The sequence below is a fragment of the Culex pipiens genome, chromosome 3 (genome assembly GCF_016801865.2).
Source record: "Culex pipiens pallens isolate TS chromosome 3, TS_CPP_V2, whole genome shotgun sequence".
Classification (NCBI taxonomy): Eukaryota; Metazoa; Arthropoda; class Insecta; order Diptera; family Culicidae; genus Culex; species Culex pipiens.
In genome coordinates this window covers 132945934-132967426 of record NC_068939.1, presented here as the reverse complement: position 1 = coordinate 132967426, position 21493 = coordinate 132945934, and the positions used below count along the sequence as shown (strand labels likewise).

General features: G+C 38.9%; 1 protein-coding gene across 3 annotated transcripts in view; it reads right to left on the bottom strand.

Annotated features, from left to right (window-relative positions):
• The window catches only part of LOC120431508 (interferon regulatory factor 2-binding protein-like B), a 51295-nt gene extending 30334 nt beyond the window's left edge, over window positions 1–20961 (bottom strand). For all 3 annotated transcript variants that reach the window (XM_052709576.1, XM_052709577.1, XM_052709578.1), the window contains exon 1: window positions 19605–20961. In XM_052709576.1, coding sequence (XP_052565536.1) covers window positions 19605–20325 — 721 coding nt within the window. In that variant the 5' untranslated portion in view covers window positions 20326–20961. The remainder of the gene's footprint in view (window positions 1–19604) is intronic.
• Window positions 20962–21493: the final 532 nt, after the last annotated feature.

The following is a 21493-nucleotide window of genomic DNA, read 5'->3' as shown; positions in this document are numbered from 1 at the left end:
TGAGGTTATTGATAATTGAGTAAAATATGTGAGCGGGGCTTCTCTTCAAAGGTTGAACAGGAGAATTCGCGGTTGAAAGTAGGGAATACGTGTTTAACAGTTTCTTTTTAATACCTAGCATCCATTTTTCAACAACAAATCATTGGACAATGGTTAAAATTGAAAATAATATTATATATTTCCACCGAAAAATTCATCTTGTTCTCATTTATGTCAGAACTGTAAATGGTCCGATCTTGATTTACCAGCAGAGTTTAATCGAAATTTCAAACTGTTTCAACTTAGTTATAAATGGTCTTAAAACATTATTTTCAAATGAAAGAGTAGAACACTCGACGACAAATAAATTTGAATTTATTTTTATGGCAATTGTACATATTTTTAAAGTTTTGCCCCTCCCTTCAATAACTGTACGAAAATTAGAAGGACAAACAATTTTTTTTCAAAAACTTCAAAATACCAATTTTATTTTAAGTGAAATCAGTTGAAAACAAATTTAAATTGATTCCCGTTTGAGCTAATTTAAAAATATTTTGAGTTTTAGTGAATTTTCAATATACAGTACCGCAAAACATCATTTGAACTTAACTTTTTATGAAAACTTATGATTGAAAACGGCCTGTACTTATGAATTTGCCATGCTTTCTTTGCATATGATATGATTAAATTCTGGCTTTTTATTTGAATGTTTACTTTTTTCCGGCCAGATTTTAAAAATATTTAGAACAAAAACATAAATTTTTAATTTAAGAATTATTAGTTGTCCGTTAGTAAAAGTTAAAAAGCTAAAAGATTCTAAGGCCATTGTAAATTTTATTTCAAGCATTTGTCCTCCCCCCTCCAAGAAATCCCTAACAAATCAGGGGACAAAACAAATACCCTTGATGACGGTTAGCGTGTCCCAAAAAAAACGAAGTTGAGGAAATCAATGTGCTCAGTCCTCAAATGATAGATAATCATGTTAGAAACAACTCTTTCATACAGGAAAACTTTCGGAAAAATCGTTTAGCATGTTCCCTGGGCATTTTATTGAAAAAAGTCAATTTTTTCGACAATTTCACAAAATCTGCTAAGAAAAAATGGAAAATCTTATAATTTTAAATAACCTGTACCATAAAATGATGGTCTGTGGTCCAATAAACAAGTTAATGTATCGATTTGGCCTTTGAAAACCAAGTTTTCAGTTTCCCGGTAGCTTTTATGTCGAAAATGCGAGTTTTTGCTTGACTTTTTTTCAATCTTTTCCCTCAGTATTGAACTCAAAAATTTCCTCATCTGTAAGAATACATGCATATTGTAGAAAATTTTCCACCGAAGATTTTTGTCAAAGCAACATTTAAGTTTCATCACTTCTGAGCTGAGATATTCCAGTTTTTGTAAAGAAAGAATATTGAATTTTTGAAAATGTTGAAATTAATCATATTTAGGATACAATATTAAAGGAAATTAAAGCCTAACTTGAAGTGAGGCTACATCGCATCTGTTTTCAAACATAATTAGCTCATCCTCTAATACTTAAGCCACCTGGTGTTGTTTTTTCATGGCACACTACGTGCTAAATCAATGAATTACTTTTAGTAAATAACTCATGTTTAGAGCATTTTGCATTTAAGCCAATCGATGCACGTTTGCTGCGTTTCCATGGATACAAATAAACAAGAGGTGGTCTTAGCATAACATTTTGCCTGTCTTGTTTTTTTCATGTTTTTACGGTCACCTATTCCATTTTTTTGCATCTTTTCACATTTTCTGCTATAAAATGGCACCATTATCATTTAAATTGTAAAAAAATGCGCACAGGCATAGTCTGGAACACTAGGAAAATTACTGCATACTTCTTTTTACTTAAAATATAGGAAATTTTAGTCAAAAACACAGCCAAATTTGACCCCTAAAAAAATACATTTTTAAAAACATTGGTAAAGTCACATAAAACTTCCAACCCATTAATTTTCTAAAATTTTAGGAGTTCTTTTTTCAATGTTTTTTAAAGATCAAAAATCGGTTTAAAAATTGATTCTTGGCGATTTTTTTTAAATCGAAGCCCGCCTAAAGGCGGGGTTGGGTTGTAGAGGGTTAATCGAAGAATGAATCAAATTCGCCTGAAGATTATGGTTTTTTGTGTTATTTCGCTTTCTCAAAATGAATTGAGAAGATTTTTTTTAGTAAAGGTACTTTCGAAATTTATTCAATGCTAAAATAAGCTAAGTTCATTCAAAATATGTTTATGTGACAAAAAAGGCACATATTTGAAACTTTTCTAAAAATGCCCCCTTGACGAAATGCCAAACTTCTCTCTAATCACTCTAGTGGAAAATCGATGTTTCCATAATACTTCTTGTAGATATATACTCATAATTGACTAAAAGGGGTTGCAGAACTCGAAAAGTGAAATGTATGTTTTTTTTTGTGAAAGCAAAATGTAACCTAGAAAAAAACTCTGACTTTACTCATAAGTGCTCCCTCTGGTTTACTCTGTGTTAAAAGTTTGTGTAAAAAAGTGATTTATTTCAACCTTTTTCAAATTTTTTTGATACTGGTTTTCAGTGTTTTCCTGAATGGGTACTGAATCTTGCTAATATCGACGAAATTCATTTATAAAATCACTTTAGCTTTTTACAGAAAAGATCACCGTCGGTAAATTCAACGGAACAGTGGAGATCCAAATGCCGTCGGCAAAATTTCTCCCCAGTTTTCATGCTAACCTCAAGCAAAAAAAAAGCACTTCGCAACAAGAACCAGCCTTGTTGAAGGGTAGAATCTGCCGAGCCATTATCGTCTCAACCCGCGAGACTCACTCTTGGCACATTTCGCTCTATTTCCTTCACGCGAACCTCGTCAGCCCCAAGATCTTCGCCGTCTTCTGCTTCTTCGTCCTTGAAGCGCGCGATATCGCGAGCGCAACTTGGTAGTATTCGTCGTAGTCGCACTCGTCGTTGCAAACCCTCACTTGTTCTTCGTTTTCGCTGATGCTTCTTCTTCTTTTTGCGTGTACGCCAACCCAGTGATGCAGACTTCTTGGTATTTCTGTCGTGCAGCGCAAAGAACGCCCCAATCAACGAAACCCGTCGTCGTCCGTACAGCGCGACTAAAGCTGGGTGGTATTGGTTAGTCCGTACATACGAGAGCGGGCTCCCCACTTATGTACAGATGTTCCGACGACGACGGGGGGAGCAGCTAATGTAAACACACATTATGCCGTTTCTCATCGTGACTTCTTGTTCCTCTTCACCACGTTCTTCGTGTGAGCATGTGTGCGGACACTTCCACACAACGCCACGACAGCATAGCAGTATAAATTCTCCGCCAAATACCAACCCCAGACCCCGCCGGGGTAGAACCGGTCTGTCGGGCGTGACGTGGTGCGCCGGTTTCAACTTCACCAATACAGAACCGTCAGAACCTGAACCAGTCCGTCTCACCAACACAGGTTAAGGCGTGGTGGAGCAGTTGTGGGGGGAGGGTCATCAGCGTGGAGTGAAGGGGGACGGAGAGCAACAGACGGACGGCTGCTACGTAAGCAGACGAACAGCTCCACAAATAGCTGTGTGTGTCCGGATCTGGGAATGTAAGGGGGAGAGTGAAAAAAAGGGGTGGAATTGGGGAAAGTGAAGGTAGATGGGTGTAGGGAGAAGCGCCAAATACAGGTTAAGTGAGCTACTATACATGAGGTGAACAGTAGAACGCGTTTTTTACGTGGATGTGTTTCGGCGCAGAGTTGTGTTAGTGCACCAGTAAAGTAAGGTGCTATGCTGACGTTGAAGTGATTGTGAGGGAGTTTGGAGATAGTTTGATATGAACAACAGTTGTGAATTATTCAAATATCATAGAATCATGCAATCATGACTTCGGATAGTCGAATCATGAACACGAATCAATCCAAGCAACCGTTTTCTAATATTTTAAAAATCAACCCAACTCCGCAATTCCCTCTCTTATTCATATTTTTGTTTTGAATTATGATTATAGAGTCTGTACACTTTCGGAAGAATGTCATTTGCGATTGTCCAGTACCTTTTCTCCATAAATTTAGAGATCTTTCCATACAAACTTCAAGGGCTTAGAAGAAGGGGTTTCCGTGGTCAGAATGAGGTCAAATTTTTAATTTAGCCTGGTGATGGGTCGATCTTTGATTTCAGGGGGTAGCCTCAAGTAGGCCCGAATCACCCTAGTGTCCACATGGTTTATGGATGGTCCCCAAGGTCTTCTGATAACTAGTCCAACGATAGTTAGCACGGTAGTTAGACCGGGGTTCAAAAAGTGTATAAATAACGCTTAAGTGCTTAAAACTTTTGATACAGATCTGGACGTATCATCAAAATATCCGAGATCCGGCCTTGAAAAAGTAAATAAATAACACTGTGTTTTTGACTATTGATAGGGCTGGCAGATCTTCAATCTTGTAGACTCGTTGGAACGTTCTTTCTAAAAATGTATAGCATAACGGGTTTTGTTACAAAAACCACTCTTGTAACAATCTTCCGGACTTAAGCGAAATTTTGTTAGGATAGCTTTTGAAGTTATTCAATAAATTTTATAATTTTTAATAGCGAATTAGCGAGGTTCCACAAGACGGATCGAATGAGACCAAAACGGACAAAATCCGTCCAGGCAATGTCATGATAATCGAGTAACAAGTATTGTTTATCCCAGCACACACACATACATTGCTAACAATTTGATTCTTAGTCGATATGTATACGTGTTGAAGGTGTTCTAGGAAGTCAAATTAAGAAGTTAATTTTTTGAGTGATTCTATTAGGGACCTACATAGGGAAATGAAATGATCTGGGAGAAATTTCAAACACCCAAAGTCATTACAATTTAAGGTTGAAAAACTTGTGGTTTCATTTAGGTGCTGGTACGTTTTTTGTACCAAACAAGCACAAACATAACAAAAACTACTAGATTTTTATAAACAACAGTTTTCCAATAATTGTGATAGTTATAAATCTCGTTTTTTGGTCAAATTTATTTTACATTGATTCCGACCTTATTCTTGCATGGTCTTGTTGCTCGATTGGAATTTGACAGTTCGATTGGAACCCTGAGAGTGACATTTCGCCTCTCCATATAGGCTCTCTAGATTCTATAGGCAAAACCCTACGTTATAAACACAATCCAAGCAGGCAAAGTAAACAATAACAAACACGTTTTGTTTGGCTGACCATTATCTGCGTTGTCTCAAAATTTGGCTGCCGGATTCCCGAGTTGCAATCGAAAACGTGTACAGTAATTGGGCATTTCTTTGTGACAAAACGACTTCTGAATCAATTAATTAGATTATCCGAAGCGATTTTCTTTTTGGGTTCTTCAGATAATAGAGTTTGGACTGTATTTCCGAAAGCAGCTTAAATCTCAAAATTTTCGTTCGATTTGGGCTTATTTGATTTCTGGAGTTTTTTTTTTTTGTAAAAAAAGGTCAAATAAACCAAATTTCCAGTTTTTGCTTCTTGGGTGTTTTTAAAACCGCCTTGAGTCAGGGGTATTAAAAAACACCCAAAAATCAAAAACTGAAAATTTGGTTTATTGGACCTTTAAAAAAAAAACTCCAGATTTGTAGAAATTGAATTTAATTTCAAGAATAAGAAAATCAATCCAAAGTTTCTTTGAAGAGCTTTGAATAGTTAAACTTCAGACAAACGAAACTTCGAATAATCGAGTCTGGACTAATCCAAAGAAATAAGACCCAAAGTTCAATAAATCTTCTTCAAATATGCGTGTCTAGGTAAGCTCACTCTCTAGTTCCAAGGTCTAGTCACTATTTTAGCCACGCGAGACTGCATCGAAAGCGTTTCGACACTCGAGAGTTGTGTACACAACTATATGATGCTCATCAAACACACATAAAAGCTGATGAAGCTCGTCTTCCACGGGGGTCGACTGCTGGTAGAATGCTCAAGCTTTACGACGACGACGACGACGCTGAACAGAACAAGCGAGCTGCTGACCCGCGGACTCACGTCTCGTCTCATCGCGTCGCTTGGATTTCTGGTTCTCTGAGTAACCTACATTCCGTGTAACTGTACATTATGTATACACAGGCACACAATGTTGTTTCTCCGTCGTCACACGGGTCGGGTTTGAGCTTTGACCCGGCAACACGGCAAGAGAACGCCGTCGGATAAACGTTGGATGGGGCCGGCATTACCGCACGTTTCGTGGGGAAGAACACACTCAGAACAAGCACAAGAAGCTCCACACGGAGAAGAAGTGGCTGGTGTTTATGACGATGACGGATAGTCGGCGCGGCATTCCTCGCTGGAATGGACCTGACCGTCAAGCTGGCGTTGCCGGGTGTAGGCCAGTCACGATTCTCCGATGGAAGTTCAGCCGAAGCGTGATTTCGGCGTTTGTTGGAAACTACGACGCAAAGACACGCGCAGCACGCATGCGGTACGTGTCCGTTGCGGAGATGACCGAACGGCACGTCCAGCAGTTGGAATGGGGTTCTGGGAGTTGAAGAAAAGAATTCTGGAGAAATCTTGGCATCGGATTTCAAAAAATTAAAGCCTTTCAGAGATCATAACCCTTATATTCATTAAGTTCCTTATTACAAAGCCCCCAAATCGTAATTTGCGTCTCGAATTTGTTCCCCAGCCACCCCTTCATAACTCACAGTTACGACCTACGCCGCTGTGACACTTGCCTAACTGGGATCCACAAGGTAAGGTGGAAGAGAAGGGGGTTGACTCTGCTAACCTACACCCAAAAACGTATACGGTGAGACCGTCGAATCTCTTCCTTTTCAGGTATTGATCCGTCGCGTCGCTACACCCTCGCGGTCATTGCCATCCGCCCATTCCCTCTTTCCCGGAACTCTTCCGGCCCGTCATGATTTAGTGCACGAGTGTGCGTGAACTGGGTCCGCCATGTTTTATTGTTCTCTACAGGGGGTTGTGTTTGTGGGATAAATAAGGGAGGAGGGCTGGTTTGGGGACAAACCGGCGACGATCGATATTGCTGCAGCTTCCACTGCTGTACAGGAATCTATGTGGAGCAATCGAAGCGTACACGCCTTAGGAGGTATTGCAGAGAAACATATTTGCAGGTTATGTACGTGCCAATCGATTGCGGTTGCGGTCATTTCTGCCCATTGAATAGTAATGTTTAATCGCGTTCAATGGGTTCGTATCTTGCAGGTTGTAAATCAAACCTGTCCGATAAAGATCTTAATGCGGGAATAACTATTCAGATTTATGAGGCAAAGTGTGAAATATTAGTTTTATCAAAGTTATATACATTGATTTAATAATGCCGGAGGATCAAAAGTAGCAGCTTCAATTTATGCAAGCTTCAACGATTTCAAATTTCAAACAAATTCGCTTGCTTAAGAATATAATTACGTACATATCTACCGATTGAAAGCAAAGCGAAGATTAAGACTGTAATATTCAACCTTCCCATAATACTCCATCCAAATTAAAACAATGTTTACTGTGTTTGTCAGGCAACAAAATATGTTGTTTTGTATCTTTTGTTTACGCCTGCCAAAGTTAAGTGTGTTTTCAAAACACAGAATATTTACAAAATGTTTGAAAATTCAAGTAAAAAGAGTCTTTTGTTTCTAATTTGAAAACAAATATTTTTCCAAATCTTGAATTAAGACCAAATGTTACAAAATCAATACATAGACTTGAAGGAATACAAACTAATTAGATAAATCTTGAAATACTACATAAAGAACTCTTACTACGGAACTCTTTTACCGATGTCTGAGACAAATCCAACAAATTCCGTCGTCGATTTCCATCGATTCGTTCGGCCCTGAACTTTCTTCGCCATTTCCAGCTCACAAGCCGACGGTGTTGGTCCACCAGTCCCATCCCGGACGACAAAGAATGCAGCAGTATACTGCTCGATGTTTCCCCATCCGTTTCTGATGGCAATCTCTACGTTACGACGAACATCACGTACCGTCAACAAGCTGACGTGACGTGACAGTATGCTCGACTTGGAGCAGCCGCGACTCCACGACTGACTGCCCCTTAAATGCGCTTGTCTGTCGATATTACTGGCTGGCCATGTGCTCGTCGTCGTCGTTTCGCTTCATGATGTAATCCGCATAAACTTGAAAAACTACAAAACCGAGCCTCGCGTGAGTTGTTCAACGCGATGACGACTTGGACGACGGGGGGTTGGAGAAGTGAATGCACTTCCATTTCGCCATCATCAAGTGCCTTTTTTACTCACTCGGTCAAAGAGTTGCAACTTGCCGGAGCTCGGCCCAAGTCGGCGTCCGCAAGCCGAGGAAATGGAAAACTGGTTCGAGGCCGGTAGCTCCGGTTTTTTTTTCAGTGCTGTTTCGCGTGATTTTGCGTCTTCCTTCGCTTCTTGCCTGTTGTTTATGGACCAGTGCAAACAGCCGAGCTTGACCGACTGGACCGGAGCTGGACTGCCTCTTAAGGCAGAGGGGTTTTTTCGCCGACTCTTTCGAAAGTTGTTCTCGCAAACCTGTTTGGATCGGAGTGGTAGCGGTAGCGTTGTTGGCACGTGAAGAACTTGTTTTTGTGGAGATGTCGTGACGAACGCGCGGCTCCCCATAGTCATGTGATGTGAATTGGAACATCGAAAAAGTGAACGATGTATCGGAGGACCGACGGGGGCCTTTCACTTTGGATTTGTGGGTTAGTGTAATGCGTTGAGAAGTAATGTTGAACATTGTTTGCTTGCCAAAATTTTAAATTTGCGAATGTAAGAAGAAAATCTTAAAAAAGAATGCTTAGGGGAAGATTGATAAAGGTTTTTTTTTAATCTTCCAAATTGCATTGGAAAGTGAAGTTTTAGCATTTTTTGGGTTTACTCACACAAATGCTATGAAGAAGAATTAACACATATACACCCGACGTCGGGCCCTCCAAGGTACGATGTTATGGGAAGGTCTTTTTCAGCACATTTGATGTCTAATATAAATAATTTGCACCATTATAAAACCGATGACCCAAACGTCAGCGTGCCTTTCGATCAACGATGATGTAGAAAAAACTTGTTATATTGCAGAAGGTTTAATCGACATTTATGCATTTATTTCCACGACGCCGTGCCTTCCGATCAACGATCATAAAACGGAAGGACTTCTTAAAAACACAGAAAATCTAAATCACAAACGCACTAAATAAAAGATAAATTTTCGTATTAATAAAAAACACACACGCAGCGATGGAATAATCATCATCAAAAGATAATCTTTGGATGTTCATCAAAAGAAAAATTCCGAAGGGAGCATGACTCTTCTCTCTCGCGCACGAAAGATCGGTAAAAAGAATCTTTAAAGAATCATCATCTTGATTATTCGACGGAACATCTTTTTCACTTCCACACTTGCAAGTGTAACGTCACACGTCGAAAAATGACCTGTGACATTTTGTAGTTGGGCAGTGTTGTCAAACTATTTTCAGTAAAATTGCTGTATCTTGCCAATAGTTCATTTTAGTTTGAGGTCTACATTGATTATAATGTAAAATTATCCGGGGAGCACGATGGAGATAAAATAAAACAAATAAAAATATAGGGAACAGGTCAGAATTGAATTTTAATACTTAAAACGTTAAAATATAATATTAGTGGGCATTTAATGGTTAACATTTTATTTTTATCGAATTCCTTGGACAATTTTCCATAAAATGCAACCTGTAGAAAGTCTTTTGCTCAAGTATTTGCAAAGATGATTAAAAGAAAAAAAAGTTTTTTAGAAAATCGTCAATAAAAGAGCGCTGTGCCAAAAATAGAGGGATGGTCCAATCAGCACCAAACTTGAAATTTCTGTTAACTATCGATAGATGAACGTTCCCTCCAAGTTTGGTCCAAATCGGTGAAGGTCGAGTCCAAAAGTGTACTCAGTTGACCTGGAATGACCCATATGCGAAAACCGTATCAGAACTGAAAATTATTAAGATAAAATTATTTGATGAACCCAAAATAGATTTAAGAATAAAAATGTAACGGATCGGATAGTTTTTCGGATAATAGTTTTCGGCCATAAATCATGTGATACAAAATTAAAGGTCTTTTGAAAACGTGTAAAATTATTTTGTTTCATCTTTATGTCACCTTTATGTCATCTTTATGTCACAGTCGTGAGACAATGCTGGCTTGAATAAATTAGTTCATGTTATTTTCTAATAGAATTATTAAAGCTGCAAATTATTCGGATATCCGAAGTTCCAGCTCTAGTCTGGGATCGTACCCAGGCCGACTGGATGAGAGGCAATCACGCTTACCTCCACACCACGAGTCCCGGCCGTTTATAAAGCATTTTGAGATACCATTGTGTTCAAAATTTTGAAAATTGTTTTTGACATCAGTGGCTGGCTTATACACAAAAAAATATTCCCGAATGTTACATCATTTATGATGTAACAATTTTGCACGTCATTAAACATTTAAATTTAAATGCAATTTGATGTAAATTTGCGACAAATTATACGTAAAAACATGATTTTACGTTTGATTCAACCGTTTACGTCGAATCTCAAGTTTACATCAACTGAGTTTACATGTGATTCATTTTTTCCGTTTCGAGTAAATTCACATATTTTTTTCTGTGTAGTTGTGAGTCTTGTAAGGAGACAAATACCGAGTTTAAAAGCATTGAAGCCTCTGTTTTGTAATTTTTTAATACGAGAAACAACAATTAAAAAAAAAATCAAATCAAATTATTCGCTCTACAGCTTTGCCTTGGCGTTCTCGATTGCGAGATTCCTACTCGAAACTAGGTGTCCGAAGGCTTGATTGTTGAGGCAATTGCAAACCTCTTTTTACACCTTAGCTTCCATCCACCCCTTGATTCTAACTGACGACCTTTGGATTGTGAGTCCAACTGCCTACCAGCGAATTCACCGAGGCAGGGACCCAGGGAGACGACTCCTACACCTGGACTGAGCTAACGACCTAACCTTTTTTAAGTTAGTCCGGGGCCAACATTTACTTCCCCATCCGACGGAAGGCGTGATCAGACAAATCTCGTCTCAAAATTTGCCACCGGGACCTTCTGGGATCGAACCCAGGCCGACTGGGTGAGAGGCAACCACGCTTACCCCTACACCACGGTCCCGGCTTACAATTAAATAAATAAGCATTCTATTGACCTATTATTTTGAGAAAATTTTAAAGCAGAAATATGTAGCCCATAATATCTTTTCAATCTTATCCATCATGATGGGCCTGACAGCCGTGCGGGCTAAGGCGAAATGTTTTGCATATAAGCTCGGTTTGAATCTTGGAGGTTGCATATTAAATGACTTTTCTTACACAGGTGATGAGCATGCCTTTGAATGTATGATTTTGTAATTTCGGTGAAATGGACTAATATAAATCAAGCAATAATGTTTATTATAGACCAGACTCGATTTTTCGAAGTCCCCTCAACAGTATCACTTTGAATTTTAAAAAATATCAAGAAAATGGATTGAAGAAAAATAAATTTTTCGTCGTTTTCTTCTAAGTCGAAAATCGAAAATATAACCCCAAAAATGCTTCAAGATAGTAGTCAAAATTGTGGTGGTGGAATACTAGAAATATTTATGAGGCAACCACATAATGCAGGGGTGCCCAACCTTTTGGCCCTGCGGGCCATATCTGATTTTTCTGAAGCAGTGGCGGGCCGGAACTAATATTTGATAAAAGTTGAAAAAAGTAAAACTTGATTTTAAGAATAAAGCACAAAGATAATTTTCAAAAGTGCGTTTATATTTTAATTTTTGTTTGTTTAAAATTGTATAGTTATTGTTTTTGACGATTGCAATTAAATACCTCGATAAAAATTAAAAAAAAAACATTCAAATTTCAATGGTCGTTGCCATTTTTTAAGTTTAATTTCCTCAACACTACAATATAAAAAAAATCAATGAGACATGATAAAATTTATTCCAACGAAATTTGGATTCGAATACAGTCGACTCTCCGGTTGTCAATATCCAAGGGACCGTCGAGGAAGAGAAGCAACAGTTTACAGAACGATGCAAAATGAAGACTCGATTAAAATTTGTTTTTTCTTGCTGACCAGCTATAGGAGAGAATCATGGCAACGTCCAGCAAACAAAAACAAATAAATGTAAAACAACCTTCAAAGCTTCGTTTCTCAAAGAAAAATGTCAATGCAAGCCATGAGAAAGTAAAATTATTGACAACCGGAATAGATATTTTAAGCAAATAGAATCCAAGGGACCGTCGAGGAAGAGATCCTTCAAGCAAGAGAAAATATCGAGGAATAAAGACAATCGAAGTATGCAGTTTGAAGGGACTGAAGAATTCATCGGTACATGGAGCATTATTGATATCGAGAAGATCGACAGCCAGAGAGTTGACTGTATCTTTAAAAAAAAACCTTGTTGTACACCTTTATTCAAATATTTTGAAAAAAATATTTTATAAAAAATTCAAATACAGAAAATTTAAAAGTGTAAAAAATATATATTAAATCATTTTCAATTGATTTGCTCTCTAATTTCTTAACTCATTGTCTCAATGTCTCAAACATTTTTTAATATTTTTAAAATATTTGCAGCGATCAGTACGAATAATTTGCTTTTTAAAGCTTTTTTCAAAAAAAACTTTATTACAGAAATGTTGGAAAAATGATAGAAATAGAAAAAACTTCAATGTGTTAAAACTGAAAGAAATTTAAATTTAGAGTCATTTTGTACATTTTTAGACAACAATTCAAATATTTTTTTCATAAATTTCACAATTTTGCGAAATGGATAATTTTGTTTCCGTGTACCATTTTTCAGTTTAGAAATATCAATATAGAAATTAGAAGAATTAAATTCAAACATGAAGCATGTTGTTATATTATGTTTAAATTTTATCTCAAGCTTATTTTTTTAACTCAGAACATCAATTTATTTATTTAATATTTCAAGAGCAGCCTTAAGGGCCGCTAAAAGAACTATTTTGAAAATCCGTCGCGGGCCGGATGAAATGGCTTCACGGGCCGGACGTTGGGCAGGCCTGACATAATGTAATTTGCCAAATTCAATCTCGCCTTTCACCCATAGAACTATAAAAAAGAAAAAATGGATGTTTCTTTTCATTATTCGATTATTCGAAGTCTTCTTTGAATACTTTCGCATGATAAAATGTAGGACATTTCGGAAAGTCAAGTCCCGATTGTAATGAAATTATCGTTCAAAAAGGTTTACAACAAGGCTATAAGTAAAAAAAAATCAGCGAAAATCGCTAAGAGTTTACTGATGAACCACTCATAACACTCCATGTAATTGTACATGGCATCAAAAGTGAAGGACAGTTTGTCAGCGCACAAAATTCGATACTATGCTAACCCCACAAATACAACAAAGCCTCGCAATTTTTCTTATTTAGTGCCAGAGGCAAATCCATCACGACATCATGATGAATGGAAAAGAACGCGCCGAGGAAAAATTCCTCTACTCGAATTTGTTTTTCCTTTTCCTCTTCACAGAGTACGAGCTGGGTGCAGAATAGTTGTCCGCAAAGCGGCCTCAATTCAGAACTGTCAAAGCGGAACCAATTTACTGTTTGAAAAATGATGCCAAGAATTGGCAAGTATTGTAATCGATCTATAATTTATTTTGTCAGGAATAAAAAAGTTGAGGGCGTCGAGCTTTTGAGTCAGTCTTAAGAAAAGGGATGAAATCGAGATTGTCTTAATTCGTTGCCAACATTTCCATAAGCGCTATGTCTCACTCAAAACCTATGTTTACAAATAGTTTAAGACGAATTATCAGTAACTGTGAATGGCACCTGCCAAATAACATTGAATAGTCTTACTCCTGTATTATCACTACGCTTCAAAGATACATAATCTCGTAACTTCCATCCGGTTGCTCTTCTGATTCACAAAATTCTCCCACTACTGACGCAATATTTCTTCACGTTAAAAACAAAGAAGGACTCTTTTAACCGCCCATCGTTTAGTCTACGAACAAAAAAAGCACGAAGAACTTAATTTTTCAGCGAAAACATTAATATCATCAGATCCAAAATGTTTCAAAACGAGTCACTTCAGCAGCAAAAAATATGTCACGCTTGAGCTTGAACAAAGCCTTCTACTTTGTTTATGTTTACAGCTGTAGTGCAGTTGTATTAGTGAAGAGCAGTGGGGATCATTCGGAAATCACGTTACGTATTCTGTCTTTTCAGCACCCAGAGTACGAGGAAAGAAAATCCCATCAAATTTGTAGCCCAACACAAGCGCAGCATCATATACACACTAACACACCGAAACGCCCTCGGTTACACCCTGTAATTCAAACATTTCAAATAAGATTCTTGTTCGTGTTGAGAGGAAAAAAACGCGTCAAAAACTGGTTTTCTTCAACGAATACAAAAGAAAATAAAGAGGAAAACCAAACAAGATAAAAAGAAACGAGAAAAAAAAAACTTGCTTTTGCGTGTGATGTCAAGCCTGGCGGCGGCGCGTTATTTTTTTTCCTTTCTCTATTTTTTTCATCATTTTTGCAGAACCCGTTCTGCGCGCGGGGCGTACGGACGGGTGTGTGCGTGCTTAAACGAGTTTTTTTTTCGTTTTTCTTTCAGCACGATACCTCGCCCTGTTGCCGCATTTGCTGCAGTCTCGTCGTCAAACACGCACACCACTAGCGCAGACGGTGTCTGCACGCTACCAGCACATATACAGCTAGAGCGATTCAACGCCTGCTGAGTCAGGCGGTCGTGGAACGCGGCTGACGCAGCTGTGTTGTGGCCGAGGGCGAGACGAGGAAAGACACGCAAGTTATTTTTGTGGAGCAACACAACAACAGCAAAAAAACGAAAGGAACGAGAAGAAGAAGAGGGCAAAACCCAAAAACCGGTTTAAATCGATTGCGCGATGATGATGGCCTCCAATACAGAGAAAAAAAAGACGCACACAAACATACACACAGCATCAGCACAGATGATTTTCGGCGTTTGCGACGTTGTCGAACTGTTTTTCGCAACACGACCGCTGACGACAGTCGGGGTCGGTCCGATCGATCAAACGGGGGGTGGGTTGGAGGACGACGGCGAGTGTCATGGTTGATGGTTTTCTTCTTCGCCGTCGTCGTATTTGGTTTTTGATTGTTTGAGCTGATGGGCGTTGCGTGTCGTGTCGCGAGCGCGTCGAGACAAGTCCAACGGTTGCTTGATTGTGGTAGTTTTGGGGATGGAGAGATTTTTCGCGTTTTTAGGGTGAAATTGAATTATTTCTTGACTTTTTTATTCTATTAGGTCCTCAATATAAATCTCGAAAATGAGAAAAATATTCAATTTCAAATTCACTATCAAATCTTTTTTTTCTTTTTCGGTAAGGTCCTATAAATAATCTCAATGTCCATCGGAGTAAGTGGAATACACTCAATGTTTACATTTGTTTCAAAAATCAAATCAAAATTTGCTTACATTTGTTTATAAGACCTAATAAAAAAACCAGATTTGATAGTAAATTTTTAATTTAATGTTATTGTCGTTTTCGTTGATTTGTTTAAAAACATGCACGAAGGATGAGCTCTGTTACATGGAAAATCAACACAAAAAATATATTTTCTGAGAGAAAAGAGAGTCCTATTTTTCTATAAAATCATATTTTGTATGAAAAATTCGTGCTGTTATTAAAACTTACGAAAAGCAGAATAATACATTAAATTCGTCTAAGTTGATTTGAAAAAAAAGAAAGTTATTGTCAATTTCGTTCGCAGGTTTAAAAACATGGAATGAACTCAAATATATGGAAAATTAACACCAAAAAGGATCTTGTTTTAATAATATTTAGAGAAGAAAGAGTCAAAATAAAAATTTTTTCTTCCACTTCTCTTCAAGAGGTACCTATCCAAAAAAAAACAGCATTTTCTATGATTTTGAAAAAACGTGAACGTCTTGCTTAGTGCATGTTTTGAAACCAAGCCATCAAAAGCAGAATAAAATGCGCTCAAACATTAAACCACGATTTCGTTAGTAAATAAACTAAACTCAATTTCAAGGAAAATCATCACTCAAAACAATGAGATTTAAAAAGATATTTTTTTTTCTATTTTCGAGTTCTTTCTAAAAGGTCCTTTTCATTTAAAATAAATTATGATTTTTTCCATAAATTTTAATTTGCGTTGTGTTTGAGTTTGTTTTTTGAAACTCATATTTCATAAAATGAGTAAGGCCGTTGAAAATATTTTTCAAAGTTTATGTTAAAGGGAAAATGCATCTTTCGTCAGCAATCATCACAAGTTAAGAGCGTTTTCCTTTTTTAAAGAAGAGAACATTTAACTTTTGTCAGCAGTTATCACAATAAAGGCGAAATCTAAATACTTCACACTTTAAAACTGATCATTTTTTGAAATAAAGTACATTCATAATAAAAATAAAACTTTTCTGGGGAATGGGTCATTCTGGGGAATGAGTTTCTGGGGAATGGACCATTCTGGGGAATGGGATTCTGGGGAATGAACCATTCTGGGGAATGGCATTATGGGGAATGGGATAGAACCCGAAAAATCAAGGGGCAAAAAAATACTTTTTCAAAAAAATATCAAAATTTAAATGGAAATAGAAGTCTAATCAACTGAGAACAATCTTAAATGCCTTTTTCTGCATTGATAATCATATTTAACATGTTTGGACTCGTTTAAAAATATTTTGAACTTTTATGAAATTACAATGTACAGCACCGCAAAAACTTTTTTTTCTCTCAAAAATAAAATTTTCGTCAATGCTTAGAAATTTTGGAAATCAATGATTGCAAAACAACTGGACAGGTGTATGATGCATTTTTAAACACTTTTTTTATTCAAATGTTGACACCGTAGCCTGTAATTTCAATTTTCAGCTGTTTTCGTAATTCCAGATATCTGAACATTAAAATTTTCAGAACAGAAATTTTTGTGTGTACTTCTAATAAGCGATGGCAAGTTTACAAGAGAATATAGATAAATTATATTCAAATAAATTTATATAGAACCAAGTATTTAACCACACCTTGTATTTTTTGAAGAAATTTCTAGAATACTATTAAAAATGTTAATTATTACGAACAAATTCGAATTTCCAGGATAAAGTTTGAATATTTATATCAAGATATGTACTTTTTATTTATTCATATAGTAATGATCAACAAATTTGAATTTTCAGGATAGAACTAAAAATATTTACATCAAGAAATACGCTTTCGTCTATCACATATTTTACAGACTAATTTTCAAAGATCATCAGATCATTGTTCACTTTTTTGGAAATTTGAATGAAAGGTTATAACAGAATGGGTTTCAAAAGTAATTTCAAATGAATTTAAGATATTGAAAAAACTAGCAACACTGTCAAAAGTAATGAGCACTTAGGTGAAACCAATAGATCTTTGTTAGCCTTGATTTTGTAAGACTTTGGTGAAAATTACTTCCGAAAAGATCATTTGAGACATCGTAAGATAGGTATTTTAAAAATCTTATAGTTGTGTAATAAAGTTTGATGATCTGACACATTGACTTGAGATATCTTGAGTTAAGTATGCTGTATCGTTTGGAAAAAAGCTTTCGAATAAACTTTTAGTCAATCGGACGACAACTTTACAGTGTTAATTAATTTATTTTATATTTTCAATTTTGGTTCAACTGTAACCATTAACTACCCGTAAGTTCCAGCCCGCTCATTGTGGGCTTTGAAATATGACATTTCTGAACATTAATGCCCTCCCGGCGGTCAGGACGACTCCTACTCACAACAACAGAAACAAAAGCGAACCATAAATCAGTTTTATGGGGTGCCATTTGTTGCAGGAAATGGGAAATTTTCAAACAGAGTGAGAGGCTTTAATAGCGCTGTAATTACAATTTTTATTGCTTGTTGGGACTTTTTAAACTTCTGTTTTGAAAGTATTTTGACAATATTTCAAATATTTGAAAAAGTTACACTCCGAATCTTTCCACAGCTGATGCTCGATACATGGGAGTTGAATTTTCTAACTGCGTCAAAGCATTCTCACACGACAAACCGAAATCCTATAACGGTTCATTCGACGATCTTTTAACTATGTTTTATGTTTTTTTTTGCCTCATCTTCTTCACATATGCTGCAAGCCGCACCACACATACACAAAAAGTTTGTGAAGAAGAACCCAAGAAGATTCCGATACCAACATTTTTTTCTATATTTAAAGCCGATCTGCGCCGTCATCGTCCCGAACACAAGCGAACCAAAGAATCTCGAGAAAAAACGAAACGAAACGAAAGATCAACTGTTTATTGTCGATTTCGTGTTTTTTTTCTTTCTTCGCGCGAGTATTTTTAAACTTGTTTCTTCGAGTCTTCGAGCCTAACCTGAAAGGCGTCGTCCTCGACGCTTCGCGTCACGTTTGCCTTGGCATAATCTCGAAACAGAAGGAAAAAAAACTTGGCGCAACTTGCGCGATCTGTCAGCCCGTCGGCTTGAAGCATACGTTTTTTGCACCGATCTAGCAGGCCGACGCAAACTTTGAATTTACAGACACTGTTGCCGTTTTCGGAAGCGTTATGGCCTATCTACAATCACTTAGCTTAGAAAATGTCACTTAGCTTAGGAATTTGAATCAATGGAAATGAAGCCGAGCTTCTACAATGGAAAAGTTATCAAATTAGAAACTGACGTATGGTTTGAGAAAGTTCAAAATCTACGGTAAGTTGACGTTTCAATATCAAAGGTAAACAAACAACTGCATAGCAACGTATATCAGCCCAGCAAAATTTCTAAGTTGATTGTGGATGACGGCCGTAAGTTGCGTACTTTCCTAAGTAACTACTTTACTTAGATGTTCTAAGCTAAGTGATTGTAGATAGCCCATTAGCGCTACCGAATTTGAAAACGACAACACTGTTTCCAGATTCGCAATCAAAATCATAGGTTGCGTTGACGAAATTCGTCAAATTTGATGTTTTCGTCGAAATTGGAAACACTGTTGCCGATTTCGGAAGCGTTGGCGTTAGCAAATTTGAAAACACAAGTTAGCGTTAGCATGACAGTTCCTCGCACCAGCTGATGATGCGCACACCAAGAAGACCCTCGCAACAGATTTAAAGGGATGCGGCGGCGTCCCCTTGCAGGCGAGATGCATCAGCTCTGAAAAAGAAGCGACGCGTTGAAGATCACGTCAGCTGTTCACCACCACCACACCCTTTTGCGAGTGTGACGACACCACGGAGATGCTGATGCACACGGGCGTGTGTGTGCGTAGCAAATGTGCAGTTATGATGAGCCGTCCTTGAACTTGGGCGGAGACTGGACGCGCGCGTAATCGGATTTGGTTAGACTCTTATTAGAAGTGAGGTTAGACGAAGGAGCGTGACATGGAGGGAACGATGAAATAAGGTCAGGTAGAGTGGGTTTTTTACCGTATCAAAAAAGGACATAACGGTTGTTTTACAGCTTATTCACACTTCAAAACACCCACAATTCACCGAAGAAAAGAAAAGATATCCTGTTGGTGCCATCGCAAACATGTGTTTCCAAATTTGAAAGGAGGTTGGTTGTTGTCAAGATTTCATCCTTCCGTTTGACAGCTGCTTACCTTTAGCATTATTTTGCATTGCTGCGCAGCTGTCAAACAAATTTGCTCACACTGAAGCATTAAGGTTTTTTGATTACGGTGACATCATCAGGGATTTTGCATAAAAAAAGGAACTTACCGGCCGGTTTGAAGCTGGCCGCCGCGTCGAACGAAGCCGTCCGCACCGGGTGTTTGTCCTTGTAGCTGGGCTGTCGCTGGTCCGGCACGAACGGAACCGCCGGCAGCGATTCGCCGCGGGTGAGCGGTGGCCGCTGGCCGATCGCTACCGACGGATCTTCGGCACCGCGTTTGGCACTGCCCGTCGGGCCGTCCATCGGTCCGCCGTGTTCGTCGTCCTCCGGCGGGGGTCGCTTCAGGTTGACGGACAGGGCCGGCGGCACCTGCTGGCGGCTGCCGGCGTGCGGCATGTGGTGTGGCGGAATATGCTGCTGCAGGCGCGGTCCCGGCCGGCCTCCCGGACCCATTTCGTGCGGTTCGTGCTTGGGCGTGAAGTCGACCAGCGTCGGCTGACCGTTCGGACCGGTGCGCACCGAGTAGTGGTGGTGGGCCTGCGGAACCGACCTGTGTGGCATCTCCCCGTTCTCGTGGCCACGCTTGCCACCACCTCCGGAACCACTTCCGCCGGAACCGCTGCCTCCGCCGCCACTTCCACCACCGCCGGCACCGGCGTGAATGCGCTTCATCTGCCGGGCAGTATCCAGAACCAGCTCGATACGGTCCGCGCCCTCATAGTTGACACAACCCCGGCATACCGCCTCCGTAAAGTCGTGGATCATGGCCCACGGCATCCGCGGCAGATCGCACAAATAACAATGCTGACGTTTCGCCTGAACGGACATTTTGCGTCCAGTTACAATCACCACCCTCACAAAATGGTCAATTCAAATCCCAACTTCCAAAATTCTCACTAATCAAAAAAACAAAACAACCACACTCACTTCAAACCAGAGTTGTTATCCATGCCGAACTCCATTGATAACACCATATTTCACCAAATCAATTCACTCCAACCAAAATCCACCACGTGATGCAACTCATTCACTTTCACGAGTGAGCCGTTGTTTATCTCCTCCAACCTCTTTCTCTCGCTCTCGCTATCAGAGTGTTTGTTCCGGGCCACGATTACACAAATCCGGCCGCCACAACCAATGTGATGCAATTCACCACTTCCCTTTTCCTTCCTCTTCTCTCCTTCTGACCACGCGGGAGTGCACTTGCGTTTTCTTTCGCACCCACTTTCGCTCGCGCTCAGCGATGATCACTCACGAACGATCACGATCGCAGCCTGCTCGCGCGCGATCAAAGTAATCCAATTGGCGATCACTGATTATTCGCGCGCCCGCTTTTTGCTCCCCAAAAAATCGTAAGAAAAACGGCAAAAAAGAACTGTGTGTTCCCCGCCGTTATACGACGCTTCACTCCGACGACAGTTTGCGCTCCGAACCGTTGTGCAGCCGCGTCACTTTTGAAACGAACGGCTCGCGACGGGCTCGGTCGGACCCTTGTTTGGTACCGGGTACGGGTGAGCGGGTGAGCGAGATGGCAACAGTACAGTACTAGCGGGAAGGAGAGCGAGCAAATATTTACTACTGATACAGGAGTTTGCTCTGTATACGAGCCAGCGCACCGCACACACATAGGCGGCCATGCCCGTGCACAACAGAGCGTGTTGGTGGTGTTGCGTGGTGTTGTAGTAGAGTAGCAGCAACAGCAACAGCAACAACATGTCCTGATTGTGGCAGAACAGACAGCATGCAAAGGTTTACGTGCACGCATACAACAGCTAACTACTTGAAGCAGATTTGTTTGTGTGTGTGCGCTAGGCGGTGTGGTTTAAATTTGTTAACATACGACGAGGGTAGGGTGGATGAACATAATTCTTTGAATTGAAATAAATGAAAAATAAGATAAAACAGTTCCGATTTTTTATTGGTCCAATAAACTAAATGTTACATAAACTTTGAAACATATTTGCTCTGAGTAAAAGGAAAAAAGTATTTATTTTTT